We start from the raw sequence: 23,150 nt of genomic DNA on the forward strand, positions 1-23,150 counted from the left end.
CCCCAAGGCATACATAATTGATTCTGAATATGATGATGTGCATTTTGCTCATTTTCGTGAAGGTGATATAATGTTTGTCTATTTCAGAATCACATAATTATATACAACAGCGTACCAAAATGTGGCAGTCGGACGTTCGTAGATACAAGCCGACGCCTCTTCCGCAATCGCTCCATTAAATTTAATGGCTACAGTATAAGGAAAGAAAGTAAACCCGAAAGTGTAAGTCTTTTTTTTTTGTATTTAACTTAGAAATATTAATAATCAATAAATAAAAGAAATATATCATTCATTTCTTTGACGCGGAATAAAAGTGTGAAACACCAACAAATGTTGATTCGGCTGATTCACATAAACTATCTTCGAAAGTAAGACGTTTATTACTTTCGATTTAATTCCACTACAGGGGAAGTCAACCTTGGTTTTAATAAAAGCTGAAAATGGGAGAAACAAATAAGTGAAAGTTTGAGCAATATCCGATTGAAAATAGGAAAGTAATATAATTGTTTGAAGTTGTCATCAGTAAAACACAAACGGGCATCACTCACTGAGCTCCTTTCTAATTTGCTCTATACAGATATTATATTGCCTTAGTTATAGATGACGAAATAGATTTATTGTATGCATAGGTTGTATACAAACTTTTCTGCAATAATTATATTTAGGGGGATTGTATGATTTCTTAAAGTGACTTGGTAACATTGTTGAAGATTGATGAAAAAATTGCTTAATTTGTGTATAAAATGTTACTTATTATATTGCTTTTACTGTACTAACCATCTGACATTCAAATACTCTTGACAAAATTCTCAAACCACGAAGATATCTATGGTTTTCTTTGAAGGCGTCACTGTGTAAATTCTCCCAACCATTTTAGAATTTTCCCAACCGCTTTTCCATGAAAAAAGACATAAAACAGGCTATTAAAATTAAGATTCTTGAAAGTTTCTTTTTTTTCCCTCTCCCATTCAGGAGAAAGCTCGAAGTATCGGCGAGATAAGGCGTCTGATCAAGGGTGCCAAGAGGCCTGCTTATGTTCAGGGTCATGGCCTCTTCCTGCCATTTCATCATCAGTTACATAAGTAAGTCATACAGTTAAATCCCCCCTCTCCCCCCCCCCCCCCACTCCTGTCCCCATCCGCGCATCATGCCATTAAACTATGTTACTATTTAAAATAACTGATAACTGAATATATTTTTATTTATTACTAGGTAAATATAGTACTTCATTTAGGCGTATGGGCACAATTTCGGGGGGGGGGCGAATTTTCTTGTCCGCATATCAACTTTCGACTTTACAAACTAAATCCACACTTCTCGATGAAATATGTGCCTTAATTGTCGTATATTTTGTTGCGAATTTCACAACTGATTTCATGGTTTGCGATGTCCATTCTGTGCCAACAAAAATGAGGTCCATCAAACTGCCTGAAAACGAGGCAGGGGTAACCGAATATTGAGATTGGCAAAAATATTATAAAATTATTCTCGGAGCGGTGGGCTGCATGCATTATATTATGATTAAGTTGAGAATTCGTTAATTCATTTTCATTCGATTTAATTTGTTTTCGTTTGACTTATTTTTGCAGTCCGCAACCTGTTTATATCAATTTCATACGAGACCCTGTTTCACGTATGGTTTCTGCGTTCTACTTCAATCGTTTTGGAGATGGATTTCTAGAACGAGGAATGCTAAGCGAAAAGAAAAACAATATGGTAAGTTTATAACTTATCGGCTGCCGGCAAATGATAGTGCCATAATTGAATATATTAAGTATGTTATGTAAAAGATTTCCCATAGGAACTCAGTGTTATCAGTTTGCTCTGGCTCCTAACCATTAGGAGCCAGAGCAAATAACAATGAGTTCCTATATGAAATATATTTATTCAGATGGTCATTTCTCAGCCAATACTTAACATATTCAATTGGTTTTCGACAATTGGACACTATTTTTGATGCTCTTTCGGAAAATGAAGAAACATTGAGAAATTCTAAAATTATATCTTTATGACGTCACAGCTTCAGTACCTATATAGCACAACGCAAGGGCAAAATAAACCTCTCAAACGTTATGAGATTTTATCTTTTGTAATTCTTTTCTTAGCTTGATAAAGAATGGCCTTTTTTTCTTATAAACTGAATCATTTTTGATCACTTTATGTAATTATGGTTTGATAAAGAACGTAATTAAATTTTGCTATCCGAATGTAAGTGTATCGCCAGGTGGAGTATATACGCGCAACAGAACAATTTTCTTTAAAACAATCATTTGAAAACTTGAAGCCCGGCGCAAATTGCGCAAATACGAGCACATAACAAGCGCGAAGCCAGGATTTCATTTTAGGTGGGCGGTAGTGAGCACGCGAAGCGTGCGAATCACTTACAGAGCGCGCATAGCGCGCTCCCTAGGGGGGTGGGTGCAGGGAGGGGGAAGTTTCCCCCCTCCCGCACGAAGCGCAAAAGCTTTGACGTTTCAATTCATTATTAGAGAAAGAAGACTATTCGTTGGACCGTTCTCGACTCTTAATCCTTATCTAAATTCAGTTTCTTTTGACGTTTCATTAGAGAAAGAATACGATTCGTTGTACTGTCCTCGACTCTTAAACCTTGTTTGAAACAAGTTCCCCTTCCCCGCGCGTCGCTCGGAAGCTCTGACGTTTCATTAGATTATTATTCAAGAAGACGATTCGTTGTACCATTCTCAAACGACTCTTAATCCTTGTCTGAATTCATTTCCCCCCCCCCCCACTCCCGCGCAAAGCGCGGAAGCTTTGACGTTTCATAAATTATTAGAGAAAGAAGACAATTCGTTGTACCGTTCTCGACTCTTAATCCTTTTTCTTCCTACGTCCTCTTCCTTTTTGCTTTTTTTTTGGGCCGGCGTTTTTTTTTGTTTTTTTTTTTTGTGGGGGGGGGGGGGGGGGGGGGGGGGGGGCGACCGCCCCCACCGCCCCCCTGGCTACGCGCCTGGCACATACAATTAGCTAATTGCAACATGTGCTGGCCTGTATCTGGAACTGCTACTGACTAACTATAGATAGAACGATCTAGGCACATTGTAGGCACATTGTAGCCACATATTCGATTGTGACCATAATAATATCTACATTTCATTAACATTGTGATTAAACACGTTTATCGAGTTTCAGTGAAGTAAACGCATCGTATTATTATTTGGTGTAAAACGTTCACTGTCAACCATTTGACAGCTAGGAGAGCAATTCCGTCTAACAAATATTATATACCTCACTTAAGAAATCCAGCCATCTGATTGGTCGAAATTGCATTCATAAACTTTATCTATTCCTGTAAACTTCCCGGTAAAATTCCAAACCCATGTAATAGTTCTAAAAAATAGTTCTTAAATCCCAGTAACCATGGTTACCGGTAAAATAGTTCAGTCTTGGTGAAATACCCGTAGGTTTACATGTTAAAAATGGTTTGAGCGATTGCGGATACCGTACGTGTGCGATGAATTGGTCGGTAATTTCAATACGATTGAATCTCGATCGATCTTACCGACAATTTTATCTTGCATTGTTGACATGAAGACGAAAATAAACTTCCAAAAAACAACATCTGCCGATAGATCTTGATCTAAGTTCGTGCCAATGCATTGCAAAAGTAAAAGAAGGGCCCGTTTAATGGAGCTGCTGCGAAGCATCCAGCACGCGAAGCCATTTTCAATCCATTTTAATGTATAAATCAGAGACAACTACTAGGAATGGTATGAGTGCGCGATGGCCGAGCCAAAGACGTTTAAATATAATTACTAGACGGAAAGCAGCACGCGCGGAAACCATGCAGACGAATGGGATTAGGCTCCGCCTCTTTTGGATCATTTGAAGACAAAATAAGCACCCGAGGCGGCTTTTTGATTGGATAAGTGCCTCATGAATATGTATTTTATCGATAGTATCGTTTAAGAAACCGGATAATATATTTGACCTCATTGCGTCACTTTAATTATGCAGATTTATGCACGACGCTACTACACTCGCACAAACTGAGAAGAGTTTATAGTTCATTGAGAATGGGTGAGTAATTGATTGAAATATGAGTAGATAAAGTGAATTTAGTCATCAATTTTGAAAAAGCTACAATAGTCTTCGTGATGAACGGTAATTTTGTTACATTTGGAGACAGTTCTCAACAGATTTCTGGGGAAAAGACTAGTAAAATATTGCTCTTGAAATTGCACTTTGATTTTCATCGTCATGAAGTATTTTGACTGCGGTTTGCCGTCATTTCACCCTAGTACTCCAGTTAGGGCCCCGGGGTTCCGGCAGGCCCACCCCAGGGAATTTCGGTGCTCATTTGCATCAAGATCAAACTTTCTAATCAAGTTTTATTTGAGATTTGATCGTCATCATGAATCTAATTCACCAATCACCGATTTAATTTAAATCTAGATTTAACGTTACACCTTAAAATAATCTATGAACCATGATTTTTTTGATAATCCAAGTGGATTAATTCTTGTTAAAATCTTTAGTAGATGTGGACTCTGATGCAGGGGCGGCCGAGCGACTTCCAAAGTGGGGGGGGGGGGCACCAACAAAAAAGGGCACTTTCTGAAGAAAAAAAGGGCACCTACAGTGGGAAATCTCAAAGCGAAAAATATATATATATACCTCTACATTGTGATTACATTATCAGGGGTGATTTCAATATTTGTTTCTCTTCATACATCATACAAGATATCGCTTAAGCATCATACTTTACAGTGAGTTTACAGCGAGAAAAAAATTAAAGATCTGTTAGGTCGCAGTGCGAAAAATTACATCTTATAAAGAAGAAAATAAGCCAATCGTGATGATAAGCACATTCTCATAACGGAAGACTGAAAAGACCTTTGATAAATAACATAATTATATCCTCTTTAAATGCGAGCGAGCGCAGCGAGCGAACTTTGGGGGAAATTGCTCTTAGTCGCTTTAAATAAGGGGCACGTTTAATGATTACATGAAAAAGGGACAATTATCGAAAGGGATAAGACACTTATCAAAAAAGAAAAGGAGCACGTGTCAAAGTACAAAGGATAATTATAAGAGGTGAAAATGAGGCATTTTTTTACCTGAAAAGAGGCACTCACCAGTGGTGAAAAAGAGGCGTTTACGAAAATGGGAAATAGGCATTTGTTGATGGAAAAGGGGCACCCATCAGATTTTGATAGGGGCATTTATAAGAGGTGAAAAGGGGATAGATCTCTTATAAGAAAGGAAAAGGGGCACTGACCAAATACGAAAAGGGTCACTTATGAAAATGTAAAAGGGTCACTTATAATAAAGGAAAATATGCATTTGTTGAATGAAAAGGGGGCACCGTTCAGATTTTTAAAAGGGGCAGTTATGAGAAGGGGAAGGAACTCTTTCTTCTTATTGGGGGCACTTATCATAAGGAAAAGGGGCACTTATTAGAAAGGGAAAGGGGTAGTTATGAGAAGGAGAAGGAGCTCTCTCTCTCTCTCTCTCTTTAATGGGGGCATTTATCATACGGAAAAGGGGCACCTATTAGAAAATAAAAGGGGCACATGTTAAAATGAAAGGTGTGCTCATCCGAGTTTAAAAAAGGGGTAGTTATTGAAAGAAAGGGCACTTCTTACAAAGGAAAAAAGGGGCAGTTGTCAAAGTAAATGGAGCACCTCTCAGTTTTGAATAGGGTAATTATCAGAGATGAAGGGGGCACTTATAAAAAGTGAAAAGGGGCACTTCACGTACCTGAAAAGAGCTACTTACTAGAGATTAAAAAGGGCACTTATTCAAGATAAATTTCAAGATTTATGAGAATGGAAAATGGACACTTATTGCAAAGGAAAATGGACAAATGTCGAAGGAAAGGGGCACGTGGCAAAAATAAAAAGGGCACTCGTCAGAGGTAAAAAGAGGGGAAGGGGCATTTTTACTAAGTAATAGGGGCACTTGTCAAAGTAAAAGGGGTACTTTTCCTATGTAAAAGGGGCACTTTTCCTATTTAAAAAAAGGGCACTTTTGGGGTATCTGAAAAAGTGGGGGGGCACTGTGCCCCCCTGCCCCCCGGGAGGGCCGCCTCTGCTCTGATGGCTTTACTTATTATCGGTTCCATCCGTTCGCTCAGTTGCATACGCGGTGAGTGTCAACTTTATTTAGGGCCTAGACCAAAATTATCTGTGACCATTGATGTCAAACAACTCCAAATCCTATTCATTTAGATGTAAACCTGAAACTTATTAATAAAATATATTTAAAAAACATCAATACTATAATTTGTTTATTTAATATTTAGATTTTGTGTGGGTCCAGCGTGCTTGTCAAGTTGTCATTATACTAGTAGTAGAGTCTAGACCTAGGCCTACTAGATCTAGATCTAGACCCTAGCTATCAGTGGCGTACGCAGAATTTTTTCAAGGGGGGGGGGGTAAGAGGACCTTTTTTCGGGGGGGGGGCATCTTTTTTAGGTCATCCATTAGGATTTTTTTTTAAATTTAATTTAAAAAAAAATCAATACTCAAAAGGGGGGGGGGTTCCAGAAAAGCATACATATTAAAAAAGCTCAAGGGGATGGGGGGGGGGGTTACCCCCCCCCCCCCCCTGCGTACGCGCCTGACCCCTATTAATTCTTTTAATATATTAGAGATTTTTTTTCTTCTCCAAATTGTGCAGTTCATGTTGATAAATCTATTTGTTTGTGTAAGAGAAGACCCCTAGTCCACAATTATGTTTCCTTATGTAGTCCACTTCTTCTTGTCTTAATAAACCAATTCTACTTGAGACTTCTTTATATGTATAGGCCATATAAAGCACTTTTTGAAGCACAAGTTAAATCTTCCATTTAATTTTAATTTGTACTGTGGTCCATTAAATTGGAATGTAGATTTCCACTCCATATTAAAATTAAGGCCAACCATGACATTAAAAAATAGCTTTTATGCTAGATCTATTTTCATTTTGTTAAGGAGAAAGGGACGCCTTGATTGTGATATTGATTTTGTTTTCTTTTTGTTCCAACAGATTGAAACTGATGAAGATCGAGCTGGAAGGAGTTAACTGATGAGTAGACATTACAACATTTCTTATATTTGCAAGATGAAGCTGAAATTCCCATGCAGGTAAAATTTTCAGGATATTTAGCACACAAATATTAAACAACCACCTATTAATTCACTAAAAAGAAAACGGAACTAAGTTTATGTTGCAGGTGTATATAATGGAGGGGATATCTTATTCCAGTTCTTCCCTTCCTTTGTTTACAAAGGGATTTGTCCTTATTTACAGGACGTCCTGTGTGTAGAAGAACGATGTCTAATGCACATTCAAAGCACTACATAATAATAATGATCATACATGTAGGGTATACACAGGACCCCTCATTACTTCTTTTTTTGTAAGTGGTCCTTTCACTTCATGAGCAATGAAGATGAAGAAGAACACAACATAAGATTACTGAAAGTCTGTTTATAGGATGTATTATGGTTGATATGTATCTATTATTATCACTTTTTAATTGAAGTACCTACATTTTTTCTCTTATGTAGGATGATACTTCTCTACAGTGGATGATGAAGGCATGCTGATTACAAACCCAGGAGAGGAACAAAGAACAGATATTGATAGAATCATATCTAGAGATGCGGGCCTACTACACTTCATACGAGCAAGTGTGCTAATATACAATGTAGGTACCCCCAATAAACTATTGTAGAACACATATGCAGAAAGTTATAGATCTGACAAACATATTTTTCATTGTCCGTTACTTGTAAAAGAATACTTGACTGAATATCACAATTGTGATTTAGATTTAAAATAAAATGTTGATATAGATGAAATATAAGTCTACATTACGTATGTTTTAATATCATTATTTCCAGTACATTCTGTGGGCCAAGTTGTTTGGTCATTTTATGTCCCATACTTAACCAAGTATTATTCAATTTTGAGCACAAGTTCACAATACAAGTACATTGTACACGTATTACTTATTTCGTACCTTGTATGATCCAAGATCCAGCAGGCCTATCGTCTTAATGGGATCATCAGAAATAATCTAAGGTGTGGTCAGTAACTATAGTCTTGTAGGAAAAATAGTTTAGGTTTGCCCACTAGAATCCCAAGTGAATTTCAGTCCTTCGTCACTTTGTTAGAGCAGGTATCAGGGTGTATGTTATTAGTCATTGCTGATTTTCTTATACACCGTATCTTATTTCATTTTTTCATTCAACAGACTTGGTTTATCATTACAGCCCTTTCTTCTGAAAACTAGGCTACAACTTTATTGATGAATGCAGGAGACATCTACATGGGACTACGTCTTAAATATGCCACCCATATATAATGAAAGAGGACAGTAGAGATGGGTTTAAACTTGAATATTTACATGATAATTATTTATTATTTGTATTATATGTTTGTAGAATACCACATTCAATAAAGCTAATGAATTTATCATCTTGTCAACTTACAAATAATTAAAGATAACTAATCATCAATGAATAAACATTATCATTTTAACAATGTCAACTACCATCTTATGGGAGGACTGCCTGGGCAGAAAGATTCTTCATGAAATTTGAGTGATAAAGATCTACCAGTCTATATCAAAGATTTAATTAATTCAATGATATTTTAATTATAATTATACATGTTGAAATTCATTTACCTCTATGGACTTCTGTATTTTAGAGGATTTGTAGATTATTGCAATATAATGCTGCTTCAAGTATTGTATGTAAGAAGGTTTGAAAGTCAACCCTCTAAATGCATTAAATATATAAAGACAAAGACAGACTGCCATTTCATCATTGCCTTTCGTATCCAAACTACTAATTTAATAGAATCATGTTTTGATACTTCCTAACTTAAGAAAACAGGGGGGGGGGGCTTGCAATCCTCTTCCTGGTGCTGTTTCTACATGGACCATGTAACTGGTTGCAAAAGTGTAAACAACATTATATTTATCATATGTTTATATTAGAAGGATTTAGAAAGGGAAAACGTTTTGAATTTTAGCATTTATGTTGCAAGAAGTAAAAATTGCAGTGTTTATTGTTAAGAGAAAGGGATGGTTTCCCAGTGAAATTAACAGTATACCAATGTAAAATTAATAAAAAAGCGAAATTATTCTTTAAAATAAAAAAAATATACAGGACATGGGCCTCCTAACTAAAACCCTGGTACCACTCCTGGGTTGTTGTTGTTTTTTCTTTGGGGCTTGGGGGGGGGGTGGCAGGCAACCCGGCCAATTCAAAATTTCCAGTGTTAAATTAAATTAAAATCATTTATGTCAAGATGAAATTAAACAATGTTTCACTTTTCTTTTTTCAAGTTGGAACATTTGAATAAAATGATTAACATACTTTCCGGTCTCTCTGGTCTCTACATTAAACATGTTCAAAGCTCCTGCAAAGGCTGCAAAAAGAAAAGTGAAGAGAATCCAAGTGAAATGTGGAGGGTAATGGAGTGAATATAGATTGGTTGATCGTAGTTGATAGCGAGTGCATGCAAATGAGTGGTAATAACAAGTACGACTGAAAGTGAGACAGAAAGGAATTGCAACAGGTTGTTCAGTCAAGAGAAAAAAAATTGCAGAAGATGTTTTTCGAAAGACTGAGAAAGAGAGAGAAAGGGAATTGTTAAGGTCACGATGAGAGTGGATGGGGAAAATCCATCCACTGTGCCACATAATTTGTTTGTCTAAAATAAGGAAACTTAATACATCAGCATATTTAAAATGTATAATCATAGCCAGAGAATGTGTTGAAAATGGATGGTTATTATCATTTTTTGGTCAATAAAGAGATTTTCAGAAAAATCTAATGCTGGAATATTAATAAGTAGAGGTGTAATGATGTTTAAGTTAGTTGGCGTAAATATTCATAAATGAATAATACATGCCATTAAAACTCAAAACAACACAGCAACGAGTGGAACTTTAAGGTCCACTTCCCAATTGCATCCTGGGTACACCAGCTGTTATACTGGTGATCGATAATACAAGTTCGAGCGCGTATTTCACCTAACGGTGATCGCATCAGAATAATCCACGCTGATTCGCTGTATCACTTGCGTTGCTAGCGCGCAGCATGATGAATAAATTACCCATAATTCCGTACAGTAGATTATTTGACCTCTCTAATTACGCTGATACGTGTATTGTCTTTAACCATGTAGTGAACATCATTCCATTACACCTTTCGCGGGGAGCATCCTACATAATGCATAATTCATAAGGCTCATGAATTATGCAAGGAGCTTATTTTGGCTTCTAATGGATCCGGACAAAATGGCGGAGCTTGGGGGGCCTGGGCCGAGCGGTCTACGGCGGTGATTTGAGTCACATCATCTTTGGTACGCAAGAGATCGAATCTCATCTTCGACAAAAAGTACAAAATTATTTTTAATTTTTAATTTTTTAGTCTACTCTCAAAGATACACTCATAAAAAACAACCGTGCAGATAAACTGGATAAAGGCCAAGGTGGTGTCATAAGTTGACTATTTTTTTTTCGGCATATAAATGTATTAATGACTGCTTTAATATTCGAGAGTTAGTTGTTTTTATACGCTCAAGGGAAGGTTAGAATTGTGCTATTGCCCTCACGCCTCGGGCAATAGCACAATTCTAACCTTCCCTTGAGCGTATAAAAACAACTATTTCTCTCAAAGCAGTCATTAATACTATACTATATGTTCGTCCTTGATATTCAGTTCAGTGTATATCGTTAAAACGGCTTGTATTAAATAGTTGAAAAGCCGACGACTAAAATGTCACCCCCACCGTTTACCCAAAGCCGCCGATACATTAGAGCGTTTTAATTATAGTATACGTAATAATAGAGGTAGCAATTATTAATGGTATCTCGGACATTCAATGTTGCCTTTGCCCAACTCCGCGCATTAAAGATACTATGTCCCTTTTGCAGCCAATCTCAAATTCTGTAGAACTTTGCAGGAATTATGAATATGTCATGTATGTCCTATCTGTGAAATTTAAACGTTAGCAGTGTCCTAATATTCAAATTATGCAGGGAAACCCGTTTACTTGATAGACTTCACTGTCAGATCCTATTCTCATTATTGAGTGAGTGACTGGCTTTTTTCTTCTTTGGTAATAACATACATAAAATGAGCTGTAAAGGATTTGTCTACATCAATAACCTACTTCTTGTAAAGGCCAAAATCACACTGATTGAATCTTTGCGCAGCATAAAACGTACTATCATGCGGTACAATGGTCTGAAAATCAAGACTATTACTTATTGGCTCTACTGGCTCCTTAGTCGATTTGGCAACTAATAGTCGTTATTTTCCCACTTTAAGTCATTTTGAAGCCATCCTTTTTTAAGGGGAGATCTAAATTAGTATTATCTTTCAAATGCCAATGAAATTTAACCTTTTCATTTGTTTGGCCTGCAAATGGGACATAGTACCTTTAAACAGTAGTGTATTAAATGGATGTCACGAACAATACGGGTCGACGCTTCCCCTTTGTTCCTAGACCCCCCCCCCCTTTCCCTCTCTCCTCTCTATCAAACTCGCCTTTCATGTTATGGCTACGTTGCGTTAACTCTCTTCCGATATTCCTGGTGATGATTGGTCATGATTGGTCATCCTCTCTTCAATCTAGAGGCCAAACTGATACCATCTTTCTCGACTTCCAAAAAGCGTTTGATCGCGTACCACATCCACACCTTAGATCCAAACTACATTACTACGGAATCAGGGGAGACTCTCTCCGCTGGACTATGTCACTCCTAGCGAATAGACATCAAGCTGTCGTCGTCAATGGTGCTCGCTCAGCATGGATGCCTGTTACTTCAGGAGTACCGCAGGGTTCTGTCATTGGCCCCGTACTTTTCCTCCTGTACATCAATGACATCAAACTCAACATCAAGTCCACAATGCGTCTATTTGCAGATGACAGTGTCATCTATCGGCGTATCGACTCTCCCTCTGACACTCATATACTGCAAGAAGATCTCCATGTTCTTGCAGACTGGTCCACTAAATGGCTGATGGGATTCAACATCAAGAAGTGTGCTACATTGTCAATCACAAACAAGAAGCACCCCGTCACAGTGGACTACACCCTACTAAATGAGTCAATTCCTCGAGTAAAACAATACAAGTATCTTGGTGTCACGATTACCCATGACCTTAAATGGAACACTCAATGTAAACTCGCCACCCAGAAAGGCAATAGAACCCTTGGCCTCCTACGCAGAACTCTATCACCGTGCACCAAGAACATCAAATCCAAAGCCTACACAATGCTTGTTCGTCCTCAACCTGAGTATGGCAGTGAAGCTTGGAACCCTCGGACTCTGACATCAATACAAAGTCTTGAGAAAGTACAGCGAGCTGCCGCCCGTTTTGTATACCAAGACTACCGGAGAATAACATCAGTCACAGCACTTGTCAACAAACTGGGATGGGATACCCTTCACAACCGCAGGCTTCTTGCACAGTCCACTTTGTTTTACAAGATGCACCATCACCAACTCAACATGCCTTTTCCCACTCACATTATCCCAGCTACATATCTGGGCAGAAATGATCACCCTCTGAAGTATGCAGTACCCCCAGCTTCCATTGATAGCTTTAAGTACTCCTTCTATCCTCGCACCATCTGGACGTGGAACCACCTATCAGCTGCTGCAGTAACATCTCCAACAGTGACCATCTTCCAGGAGGCTGCTCTACCTATCATCAGAGCGTTGCCTCCTCCTGTTGGGTCCAAGCTACTGTAGACTCCACGTCTCGGTTTTTACTTGCACGTCCACCGTTTTATTGTAAATAATAGACATCATTCACTGTTTTGAATTACTTCATGCACTGTCTCTATGCCAGCACGTTGCACGGACATCCCAGTTTAGCTGTATGATAGCTGCCATCGGGATTATCTCTACAAGTAACAAGTATGCGCCATTATGTTAGTGATTGTGATAGATTTGAACGAAAGAATGGTAATTAGATAAGAAAAAAGTATTAATCAGGAAACAAGACCCACAAAATCATATTGCTAGTTACGGTTGACATAAAAGCAAGCGAAGGAAGATGGATATCATATTTAGAGTTCAGAGTTCATGCAACGCTTCGAAATGTAAAAGAAGAATAAGAAAATTAAAGTTGAGATTCGACCTTTATGTCTAGACGTTGCTTAATGCATTTCGTATTGGTATTATCTTCCATCTGAGAGTGATTATAGACGTTATTTATATGGATAATAAAGATAAAGCTGTCCGGGTCTTTGATTATAATGCTTCAAAACAAATCGAACAAGCTGTTTATTTCTTTATTCATGGTCTGTTTCTACTGTTTATCTATTTTCCTTGCCAACCCTCGAAAACGAATTTATTATGCATTCACAGAGGAAAGTTAATGATGAAACATTTGGGCGCAGGCCAAGATTTATACCCACTCAAGTGTGAATTTGGCACATCTTCCCTAAACTTCTTCAACCAGGAAATGGACTTCATTGTAGCCTTAGGACAGGATGGTGACATGAATTGATAAAAGAACATCATGATCAGATTATCCGACCCCGGAAACCCCATGAATTTATCAACTTTTATCATACGGGTCTTTCCTTTTGGAACTACGCTTGACCTTTAAATCGGATGGCGATCCTTTTTTATTTGGCCAATATGGCCAGCATAACAGCCCCAAGGAGACCTGTAATTGATACAAGCACATCATAATCAGATTTTCCGACCCCGAAAACCCCCTTACTTTATACACTTTTTATCATACTAGCCCTTTTCCTTTGGAACTTCACGTGACCTTTTACTCAAAGGTGGCAGCCATTTTGGATTTGACCAATATGACCAGTATGACCCGAGGATATCTCAAATCGATGAAAGAACATCATACTCAGATTCTCTGATTTCGAAAACCCCATAAATATATAAACTTTAATCATACTATCCCATTTCCTTTCGTAACTACACTTGACCTGTAACTATCAGATGGCAGCCATTTTGGATTTGACCAATATGACCATTATGGCAGCCACAAGGAGACCTCAAATCAATGAAAGAACATCATAATCAGATTCTCTAACCCCCCCCCCCCCCCCCAAAAAAAAAAAAAAAAAAAAAAAACACAACCCATAAATATATAAACTATCATCATACAAGCGCTATTCCTTTTGGAACTACGCTTGACCTTTAACTCAGATGGCGACCATTTTGGATTTGCCCAATATGGCATACCCAGAGGGCGCCCTTCTTGGCGTCCGGCAGAAATCATAAAAGTATGGTATAATCTACCTCTGGGCCAAATTTGGTGCTTTTAGAAGAATCTGCACCAAACAATACCTATTTAGCCCTAACAGCCCCTACTATAATGGCATTGCAAGTGCATTACCTCCGTAGAAATTTCACCGAAAAGCGAAACCACGTATTGTATCGAGGACGGTCTGTGTGCGACGGCCGTAAACATGAGTGCTCTGTGTCCGCGAAGGTCTGTCGGTTGCTGAGCGAAAACTCGCTAATAGGATTCTAGAGCGTAATAGTTTAGTATTCCAAAAGAATGCGATAGCCTATTGGACCATCAGAAACCATTAGAGCTATTGGTGTCTATTGGTTTCAATAGGGAAAGTAAAATATTGGACCATAGAAACCAATAGAAAATATTTATTGGACCAACACAAACCCACAGAAAAAAATGCTGATGGACCAACAGAAAGCTTCTATTGGACCAACATCCACCCACGTCTTTTATGGGTTTCTGTTGGTCCATTAGATATGTTTTTCTTTATGGGTTTCTTTTGGTCCATTAGATTCTTTCTATGGGTTCCTGTTGGTCCATTAAAGATCTTTCTATGGGTTTCTAATGGCCCCATATTCTTAATTCCCTAGTGGTTCAATAGTCCATTGGCTTCTACTGATAAATCAAAAATGATAAATCAAAAGTCGATTTTAGCAACTGTCCACCACAAAAGGTGAATTCAAGTCTCAATTGCATTAACTCCATCACAAAGCTCACTTGAAGTGATTTTAAGAATATCCTTTACTTAACTAAAGGCTTGTACAATTCTATATAATAAATATACATGTTGTTTCTTGGTTAGTAATCATTATAATTAATATATCTATTGCTAGAACGGGAATGTAATTGTAACATGGTCAGACAAATAATCTATTGGTCATTACTTGCCGAAAGAAAATAATAATCACAAAATTGATGTGCATTGTCATAAGTAATCATGCATATGCATGAGATAGATTTAGCTGTTGGTTTCTATTGGACATATTGGTTTCTACACTGTTGGTCATAATGCTTTAATAATTATATTTTACCCCAATTTATTGTATGGTTTTGACAATGATTTATTCCTAATAGATCTAGATAATGGTATAAATTCTCAGATTTTATTGAATGACAATTAGGGAGTGTTTGTTTTGCGTGACTGCCAAAGCATGTGTGTGCTACTATGCTCTTAAACTAGGGGACCTACGTCCTTAAGTCGTATCTGACAGTAATGGGGATTAATGCCATATAAAAGGGCACTAATATAGCACATCGACACGGTTTTGATTCTGGGGGCTCACAATAACGAGGCCATTGCTTAGCCAATGAATCATGACTTTACGCAGCGGGCACTAGGGTACGTCGACGCCCCCACCAAAAAAAAAGAAAGAAAAAAAAGAAAATGCAATAAATTTGCAATAATTCATTGCATTTTACCCGGTCCCCAACAGGAAAAATTCCTCTGTAGGGCCATGCATTATGGTTCAAGGCATGCCCACATAGAAGATTTGTTTGCTGGGGCTTGAAAAAGACGTCATCGTCTTTCAGACACATACAGTGCGGCTTTTCGTGGGCAAATCCCGCATCCGGGATTACCGCAATGCAGCTTTCCTGCATGCGTTCTTAATATTAAAAAGCCGCGGTTTCTCGTGCATGAGAATTAATCCAAGGCGCCTAAGTGACGAATTAAAGTCTAGTTCTGTTTTTTTTTAATCTGACTCTCTCGACCCATGTTGGGTAGGAAGTGGGTGTCTGGTTATTGAATGCACCGAATACTATGTTTTCCGGAGCTAAAGCGGAGGTAATAATATTGAAATTCCCTTGGAAGTGACACAAACACGCTATGTGCCGACATACATTTCTAATTAATAGTATCATTAATATAAATTTTCAAATCCTTTCTGTTTTATCTTGTTTTCACATAAGTCTATCGAAGAGTGCATTCTAGACGGACATTACGAGTGTAACAGAGCGGGCATGTATACGAACATTTTCTGCGGTTTTAACCCAAAATGCGGGTGAGTACATATTTATCTGTATTCTGAGTTATTATTTTCGCCATGATAGTTAAAGTTGACTGGTGACTTTTTTCAAACAAACATTAAATGCAACATGGACAGCAATGTCATGTTGTCGCCCAATTCCCTCAGGCGTGTGGAGAAAGTATAAATGCGGTCCTTGAATTTTTTGTGTTTATTTGTTTCTAAAAAGAATAGAATAATTTTTTTTTAAGGTCCGAAAAATGCAAAATTTCTCTATAATTATGACAATAACTGTTTTCCCCATAAAAAAAACGTAGTTTAGATAATCTAGCCCCCATTCCGACTCATTCGGCCAAGGAAGGGGAAGGGAAGAATACCAGTAGTAGGGGTGGAGAGAGTGGTAGAGAAACAGGTAACGGAGGAGCGATTTTCATTCATTAACAGAAGAGAAAAATGAAAATGAAAAACAAATTATGCTCTTTTCGTGCATGTTTCAGGAACTGTATGTAGATTTGAATACACCCCCTCCCCATTTCTCCTTTTCGCTCTCTCTCTCTCTCTCTAACTCTCCTCTGTCTTTCTTTTTTAATAACAGGAAAGACGCTACATGGGCTTTGGAGCAGGCCAAGTCAAACATTGATAAATACTACACTTTCATCGGTATCACCGAAGAGTATGAAGCGTCTCTGAGAGTCTTAGAACATCTCATGCCAGATATGTACAACGGATTGACAGAGTTCTATCTTTCTCGAATCAACAAAAGTAAGCCAAAATTGTGTTACCTTTCTTTTTTCTTTCGTATACTGTATTATGAAATTAAAAAACTAGTCCGACTGTACATGAGTCTCCAATAATTGGATTTGCATAATCTATTTATTTAATCTGAATTATTTTATTTCCACCGTCTTTGATACACAATGAGCCATTTCGTAAATACTATCTGCGCATGGGCAGATAGAGGTCATTTCTGATAAAATTGTAAAACCCACCGAGATGAAAAGGTGCTCATGTTATGTAATCATTATTCATGTGTTGCACCTGCGGTACATTCTATGATCAGGGGCGTAAATCCTTACCGAGGAGTGGGGGGATGATCGGCGATAGCCATCACATACTAGCACGAGCACACGCCCACACTAATTTACGCAAGCGCGCGCGGATCGCGCACGCACAAACACACAACACACACAACACACACAACACACACAACACACACACACCCAAACGCACACACACACACACACACACACGCACACACTCAAACGAACAAACAACAAACAATATTAGATAAAGAAGACGATTCGTTGTACCGTTCTCGAGAATAATCCTCGTCTGAATTCAGTTCCCCCCCCCCCCCCTCCCGCGCGGAGCGCTTAAGCTTTTACGTTTCATCAAATCATTAGAGAAAGAAGACGATTCGTTGTTCCGTTCTCGACTCTTAATCCTCGTCTGAATTCAGTTCCCCCCCCCCCCCCTCCCCTCCCGCTCGAAGCGCGGAAGCTTTTACGTTTCATTAAATCATTAGGGAAAGAAGACGATTCGTTATACCGTTCTCGACCTTAAATCCTCATCTGAATTCAGTTTTTCCCTTTCCCCCTCCTGCGCGAAGCGCGGAAGCTTTTACGTTTCATAAAATCATTGGAGACAGAAGACGATTCGTTGTATCGTCCTCGACTCTTAATCCTCGTCTGAAATTAGTCCCCCCCCCCCCCCTTTCGAAGCGCGGAAGCTTTTACGTTTCATTAAATCATTAGAGAAAGAAGACGATTCGTTGTTCTGTTCTCGACTCTTAATCCTCGTCTGAATTCAGTTCCCCCCTCCCCTCCTGCGCGAAGCGCGGAAGCTTTTACGTTTCATTAAATCATTAAAGAAAGAAGACAATTCGTTGTTCTGTTCTCGACTCTTAATTCTCGTCTGAATTCAGTTCCCCCCCCCCCCCCCTCCCCTCCCGCGCGAAGCGCGGAAGCTTTTACGTTCCATTCAGTGGCGTAGACAGGTTCGTACACCTGGGGGGGATGACTCAGGGGCGGATCTAGCTTTTTGTTAAGGGGGGGTTGGCCAAAATAATGACGATGCTGAGCATCGTCCACGAGCCGCGAAGCGCCGAGCCGATTTTTTGGGGGGTGTTTATTTGAACCCCGTAAGTGATGTTTTCCTGGCATCTATTAACACAATGGAGACCATAAAAAGCAGTGCATGATAACGTCTTTTTAAATCAAGTAACAGTTAAATACAGTTATATCTAGAGTTATCATGTGTTTGGTTAAGTTACCAGATGAGTTGAATATCTTCTCACAATATTTGCACTTGAAAGGGTTTCTCTCCAGCGTGCGTTCTTTTTTCTTTCTTTTTTTTCCCCTTTTTTTGTTTTGTTTGTTTTTTGGGCCGCCCAAGGGGGGGGGGGGGTTTAAACCCCCTAACCCCCCCCCCCCCCCGTAGATCCGCGCCAGTTTAATCTTGTGGTTATCTTGTGGTTTCCAAACCACAAGATAACCACAAAATACTTGTAAGATTTTCTTTTTTTTTACCGTCTGAATTGGCTTTCACCGTGTGAATGCGGCTAATAACAATAAACACAATAATGATGGGGATTATTGTTATCATCATCATAATTATTATTATTATTAATATTATAATTGTTATCATTATTATTATTACTATAATTATCATCATTATGACTTATTAAGTAAGCAAATATTATTCCCCAAAACCTGGGGGGGGGGGAGATGGTTGTACATGCCATATCGAATATGCATCCCCCTCATCCCCCCCCCCCCCCGTTGTCTACGCCCCTGGTTTCATTAAATTATTAGAGAAAGAAGACGATTCTTTTTACCGTTCTCGACTTTTAATCCTCGTCTGAATTCAGTTTTTCCCTTTCCCCCCTCCCGCGCGAAGCGCGGAAGCTTTTACGTTTCATTAAATCATTAGAGAAAGAAGACGATTCGTTGTACCGTTCTCGACTTTTAATCCTCATCTGAATTCAGTTTTTTCCTCCCCCCCTTCCCTCCCGCGCGAAGCGCGAAAGCTTTGACGTTTCATTAATTCATTAGAGAAAGAAGACGATTCGTTGTACCGTTCTCGACTTTTAATCCTCATCTGAATGCATTTTTTCCTCCCCCCGCGCTTTTACGTTTCATTAAATCATTAGAGAAAGAAGACGATTCGTTGTACCGTTCTCGACTTTTAATCCTCGTCTGAATTCAGTTTTTCCCTTTCCCCCCTCCCGCTCGAAGCGCGGAAGCTTTTACGTTTCATTAAATCATTAGAGAAAGAAGACGATTCGTTGTACCGTTCTCGACTTTTAATCCTCATCTGAATTCAGTTTTTTCCTCCCCCCCCCCTTCCCTCCCGCGCGAAGCGCGAAAGCTTTGACGTTTCATTAATTCATTAGAGAAAGAAGACGATTCGTTGTACCGTTCTCGACTTTTAATCCTCATCTGAATGCATTTTTTCCTCCCCCCCGCGCTTTTACGTTTCATTAAATCATTAGAGAAAGAAGACGATTCGTTGTACCGTTCTCGACTTTTAATCCTCATCTGAATTCATTTTTTCCTCCCCCCCCCCCCCCGCGCTATTACGTTTCATTAAATCATTAGAGAAAGAAGACGATTCGTTGTACCGTTCTCGACTTTTAATCCTCATCTGAATTCAGTTTTATCCTTCCCCCTCCCCCCCTCCCTCCCGCGCAAAGCGCGGAAGCTTTTACGTTTCATTAAATCATTAGAGAAAGAAGACGATTCGTTGTACCATTCTCGACTCTTAATTTCTTTAAAAAGAGGGTGGTTTTTTTTCTCTCTCTCTTTGGACTCCTGAGAAATGTAAAAAGGAGGTTATAAAATATCTTGAATATCATAGAAAAATTGATCAAATCCCGGGATCAAATTCTTGAAATTCCTGCTAGCTTTGAAAGCTCATTCAGGATTATTTCATTTTGAAAAGTAAAAGCATTGCCCCCCAGTCGATCGACTAAAACTCATCTGAAATCGGGGGGGGGGGTGTGGTACATTTAGCAGTGTTCCGGATTTTTTTTTTTTTTTTTTTTTTTTTTTTTTTTTTTTGGGGGGGGGGGGGGGGGGTCTCCAAGGTAGGAAAAGCCAGCGAAAAGCCGGCGAAAGGGGGATTCAGAAATGTTGGCAGTCCTGAGATAGGGTGGGGTGCTTTCAAAGGGAGGGAACGAGCATACGCGTACCCTAAATAACACTAAGTGGGGGGAGCCGGGCATCTACTGTACGTGATTGCACTTTTTAAGCGCTCGCGCGCTGGCGCACTTTACGTCTGGGCTATAATAATACCTTGCAAAATAACGAAAAATTATTCTGAAGTTTATGAAGTGCTTGTTCGCGCACGTCGCGCAACTACTCTTAATGATCGTGACATACTGTATACGTGTAGGCTATACAGTTATACATACATAAAAAAATAACTAATTTTGCATGCATTATGCTAAAATTGAAACAATCACATTTTTTGTCTTCTTCTTCCTTTTTTTTCTCTCTTTTTTTTGGTGGTAATATCAGGGGGATGATTGTACAGGCCATCCCCCCCTACTTCAAGCCAGGGGGGATGCAGCCCCTCCATCCCCCGGGATTTACGCCCCTGTCTATGATACAACAGGGTAAACAAAATGGGAATTCTCCGTGATTAAAAGATCTGTGGATACTTTGGGTCATTTTACCCATGTGCTAACTACGAAATGGTCTAATGAGTTTTGCGGTCCACTATAGGGGACACATGGAAGGACCATGATCGATAATGAAAACTATGGAAAGGGAACAAAAATAAACAGTATATTCTATAGTGAGCATACTCATTGTTAAATTTTATTGCATGCCTTCACCTTTACATTAGTAAATTCTCAAATTAGACTGTTTAATGTTAAATTCTAAAGCATGCTCTTACCATTTCATATGTAAATTCTCAGTTAAGACTACTCAATGTGAAATTGTCTTGCATGCTTTTACCATTTCCTTTTTCTTTTTTTTTGATTCTCAATTAAGCAGAACGTACTCATTGTTGAATTGTCTTTCATGCTTTCACCCTTTAAACAAAATTCTCAATCAAGCTTTACGTACTCGATATTGAATTGTCTTGCATGCTTTTACCCTTTCCTTTTTCTTTTTTTGGATTCTCAATTAAGCAGAACATACTCGTTGTTGAATTGTTTTGCATACTTTCACCCTTTCTTTGTTGATTCTCAATAAAGCTTACGTACTCGATGTTGAATTGTCTTGCATGCATTCACCCTTTCATTTTCATTTTTGACCCTTGTGTGGACACACTTGGTATATGTTAAAAAAACCAGTGCCACCTACTGTACTTTTTCTTTCTCTCTGTGTGACAAGTCCTTCTTGCAACCCATTCTCTGTTGTACGGTGTCAGTGTTCTGTTCTCTGTATTCAAGTGTTTTTGTATCTGTACTTGTCCACATGTAAAACTGTTGTTACTGCGTCTACATGCAGGACGCTTCTATCGCCAAACTGCTTGCTTATTGCTACAAACCCAAAACCGAAAATAAATATCATATCGAGATGTTGACTGTACTTTAAAGGCCATGCAGCTGATATGCCATTCTATTCCTTAAATGTGATGACCTTTTTATTCATTTGACCCTTCATCAACAATCTCGCAAATGATTATTCTTCAACTGATGTAGCGTATAACCATTTTGTAGCAAATAATATAAACTCATCAACAGAAATTTTAAACTCTTTCCCACCAAATTCAAAGCCCTTCATCTGAATATGTAACCTAGCCCCAATTTAAAAACCTTGTTAAGCAATTTGCTATAGACACATTTTCAAATGATTTCCTAGTGTACCTTACAGATTTACTAAAGAATCCACTTTTTGTAAACAAAGACATTTTCATAATGGGAGATTTTAATATTGATTTTTTAAAGCATAATAACAACAATATATCCAATGAATATCTTGAAATATTTTTGACTGCCTCGTTCTTGCCTTTGATATCGAAACCCACCCGTGTGGCAAACCATTCCGCCACCCTTATTATTAATGTTTTTTGCAATGTTCTTCCTACCCCAGACTCTTCTGTAATTCTATCAGATATAACGGATCATTTTCCTATTATGTCACATTTTACCCTTAAACACTCATTAAATAATCTTCATCAAGACGCAGACCTAACCATGAAAACATTGCCATTCCTGGCGCATCTTTACACTCTGCTGACTGGTCGTATGTTTACGATAATAATGACGTAAATTTATCTTTTAATAATTTATTTAACATATTTCATAATCAATTAGATATTCACATTCCTAAAGTTAAAGACAAAGGAACTACCTACAAAAAAGTCACCAAGACTTCCATAGATTTCTAAGTCACTTTTACGTTCAATTAACAGAAAAAATAACTTATACCAAAAATCTAAGATGAAAGGCACTGAACAAGCAAAGGCTAGATACACCAGTTATACAAATATTTTAACTAAAACAGTACAATTAGCAAAGAAAAGTTTTACGAACCAGTTAAGAACGATATTCAAAACACATGGAAGATTTTAAAACGAGCAATGAACTTTTCCAATAACAAATCAGATATAGCTGAAATGTAGGTATAATGATGATGTTGTCGAAGATCCTGTAAATAAAGCCAATACTTTCAACAACTTGTTTTCCTCTTTAGGGACAAACTTGGCTGAAGGTATTCCTCCTTCAGCCAAACATTTCTCTGATAGCCTAGGCACACCCAACCCCAATACTATTTTTCTCACTCCTATACCGTGTGAGTCAAAAAAAAAAATTACACCTAGAAAATTGCTAATTATTCTAAAAATCATCTATGAATAGTAAATTATTATACATCTTATGAAAGAGTGTTTTGTCCCTAATCATTTGGTATTATTTTGTGTGGTATGTGTTTACGCTTGGATGAACATGAGGCATTGTTTGCGAGAGTGCAAAAATCGACTT

At 38.4% G+C, this 23,150-nt stretch overlaps 1 protein-coding gene across 1 annotated transcript in view; it reads left to right on the forward strand.

Annotated features, from left to right (window-relative positions):
• LOC592858 (uronyl 2-sulfotransferase) overlaps positions 1-23,150 on the forward strand; it is a 41,509-nt gene that overhangs the window by 13,807 nt on the left and 4,552 nt on the right. The window contains exons 3-7 of the mRNA XM_030990822.1: positions 88-222; positions 973-1,082; positions 1,590-1,716; positions 16,158-16,249; positions 16,809-16,975. Coding sequence (XP_030846682.1) covers positions 88-222; positions 973-1,082; positions 1,590-1,716; positions 16,158-16,249; positions 16,809-16,975 — 631 coding nt within the window. The remainder of the gene's footprint in view (positions 1-87; positions 223-972; positions 1,083-1,589; positions 1,717-16,157; positions 16,250-16,808; positions 16,976-23,150) is intronic.

Source organism: Strongylocentrotus purpuratus, unplaced genomic scaffold (genome assembly GCF_000002235.5).
Source record: "Strongylocentrotus purpuratus isolate Spur 01 unplaced genomic scaffold, Spur_5.0 spur5_scaffold_19, whole genome shotgun sequence".
Taxonomy (NCBI): domain Eukaryota; kingdom Metazoa; phylum Echinodermata; class Echinoidea; order Camarodonta; family Strongylocentrotidae; genus Strongylocentrotus; species Strongylocentrotus purpuratus.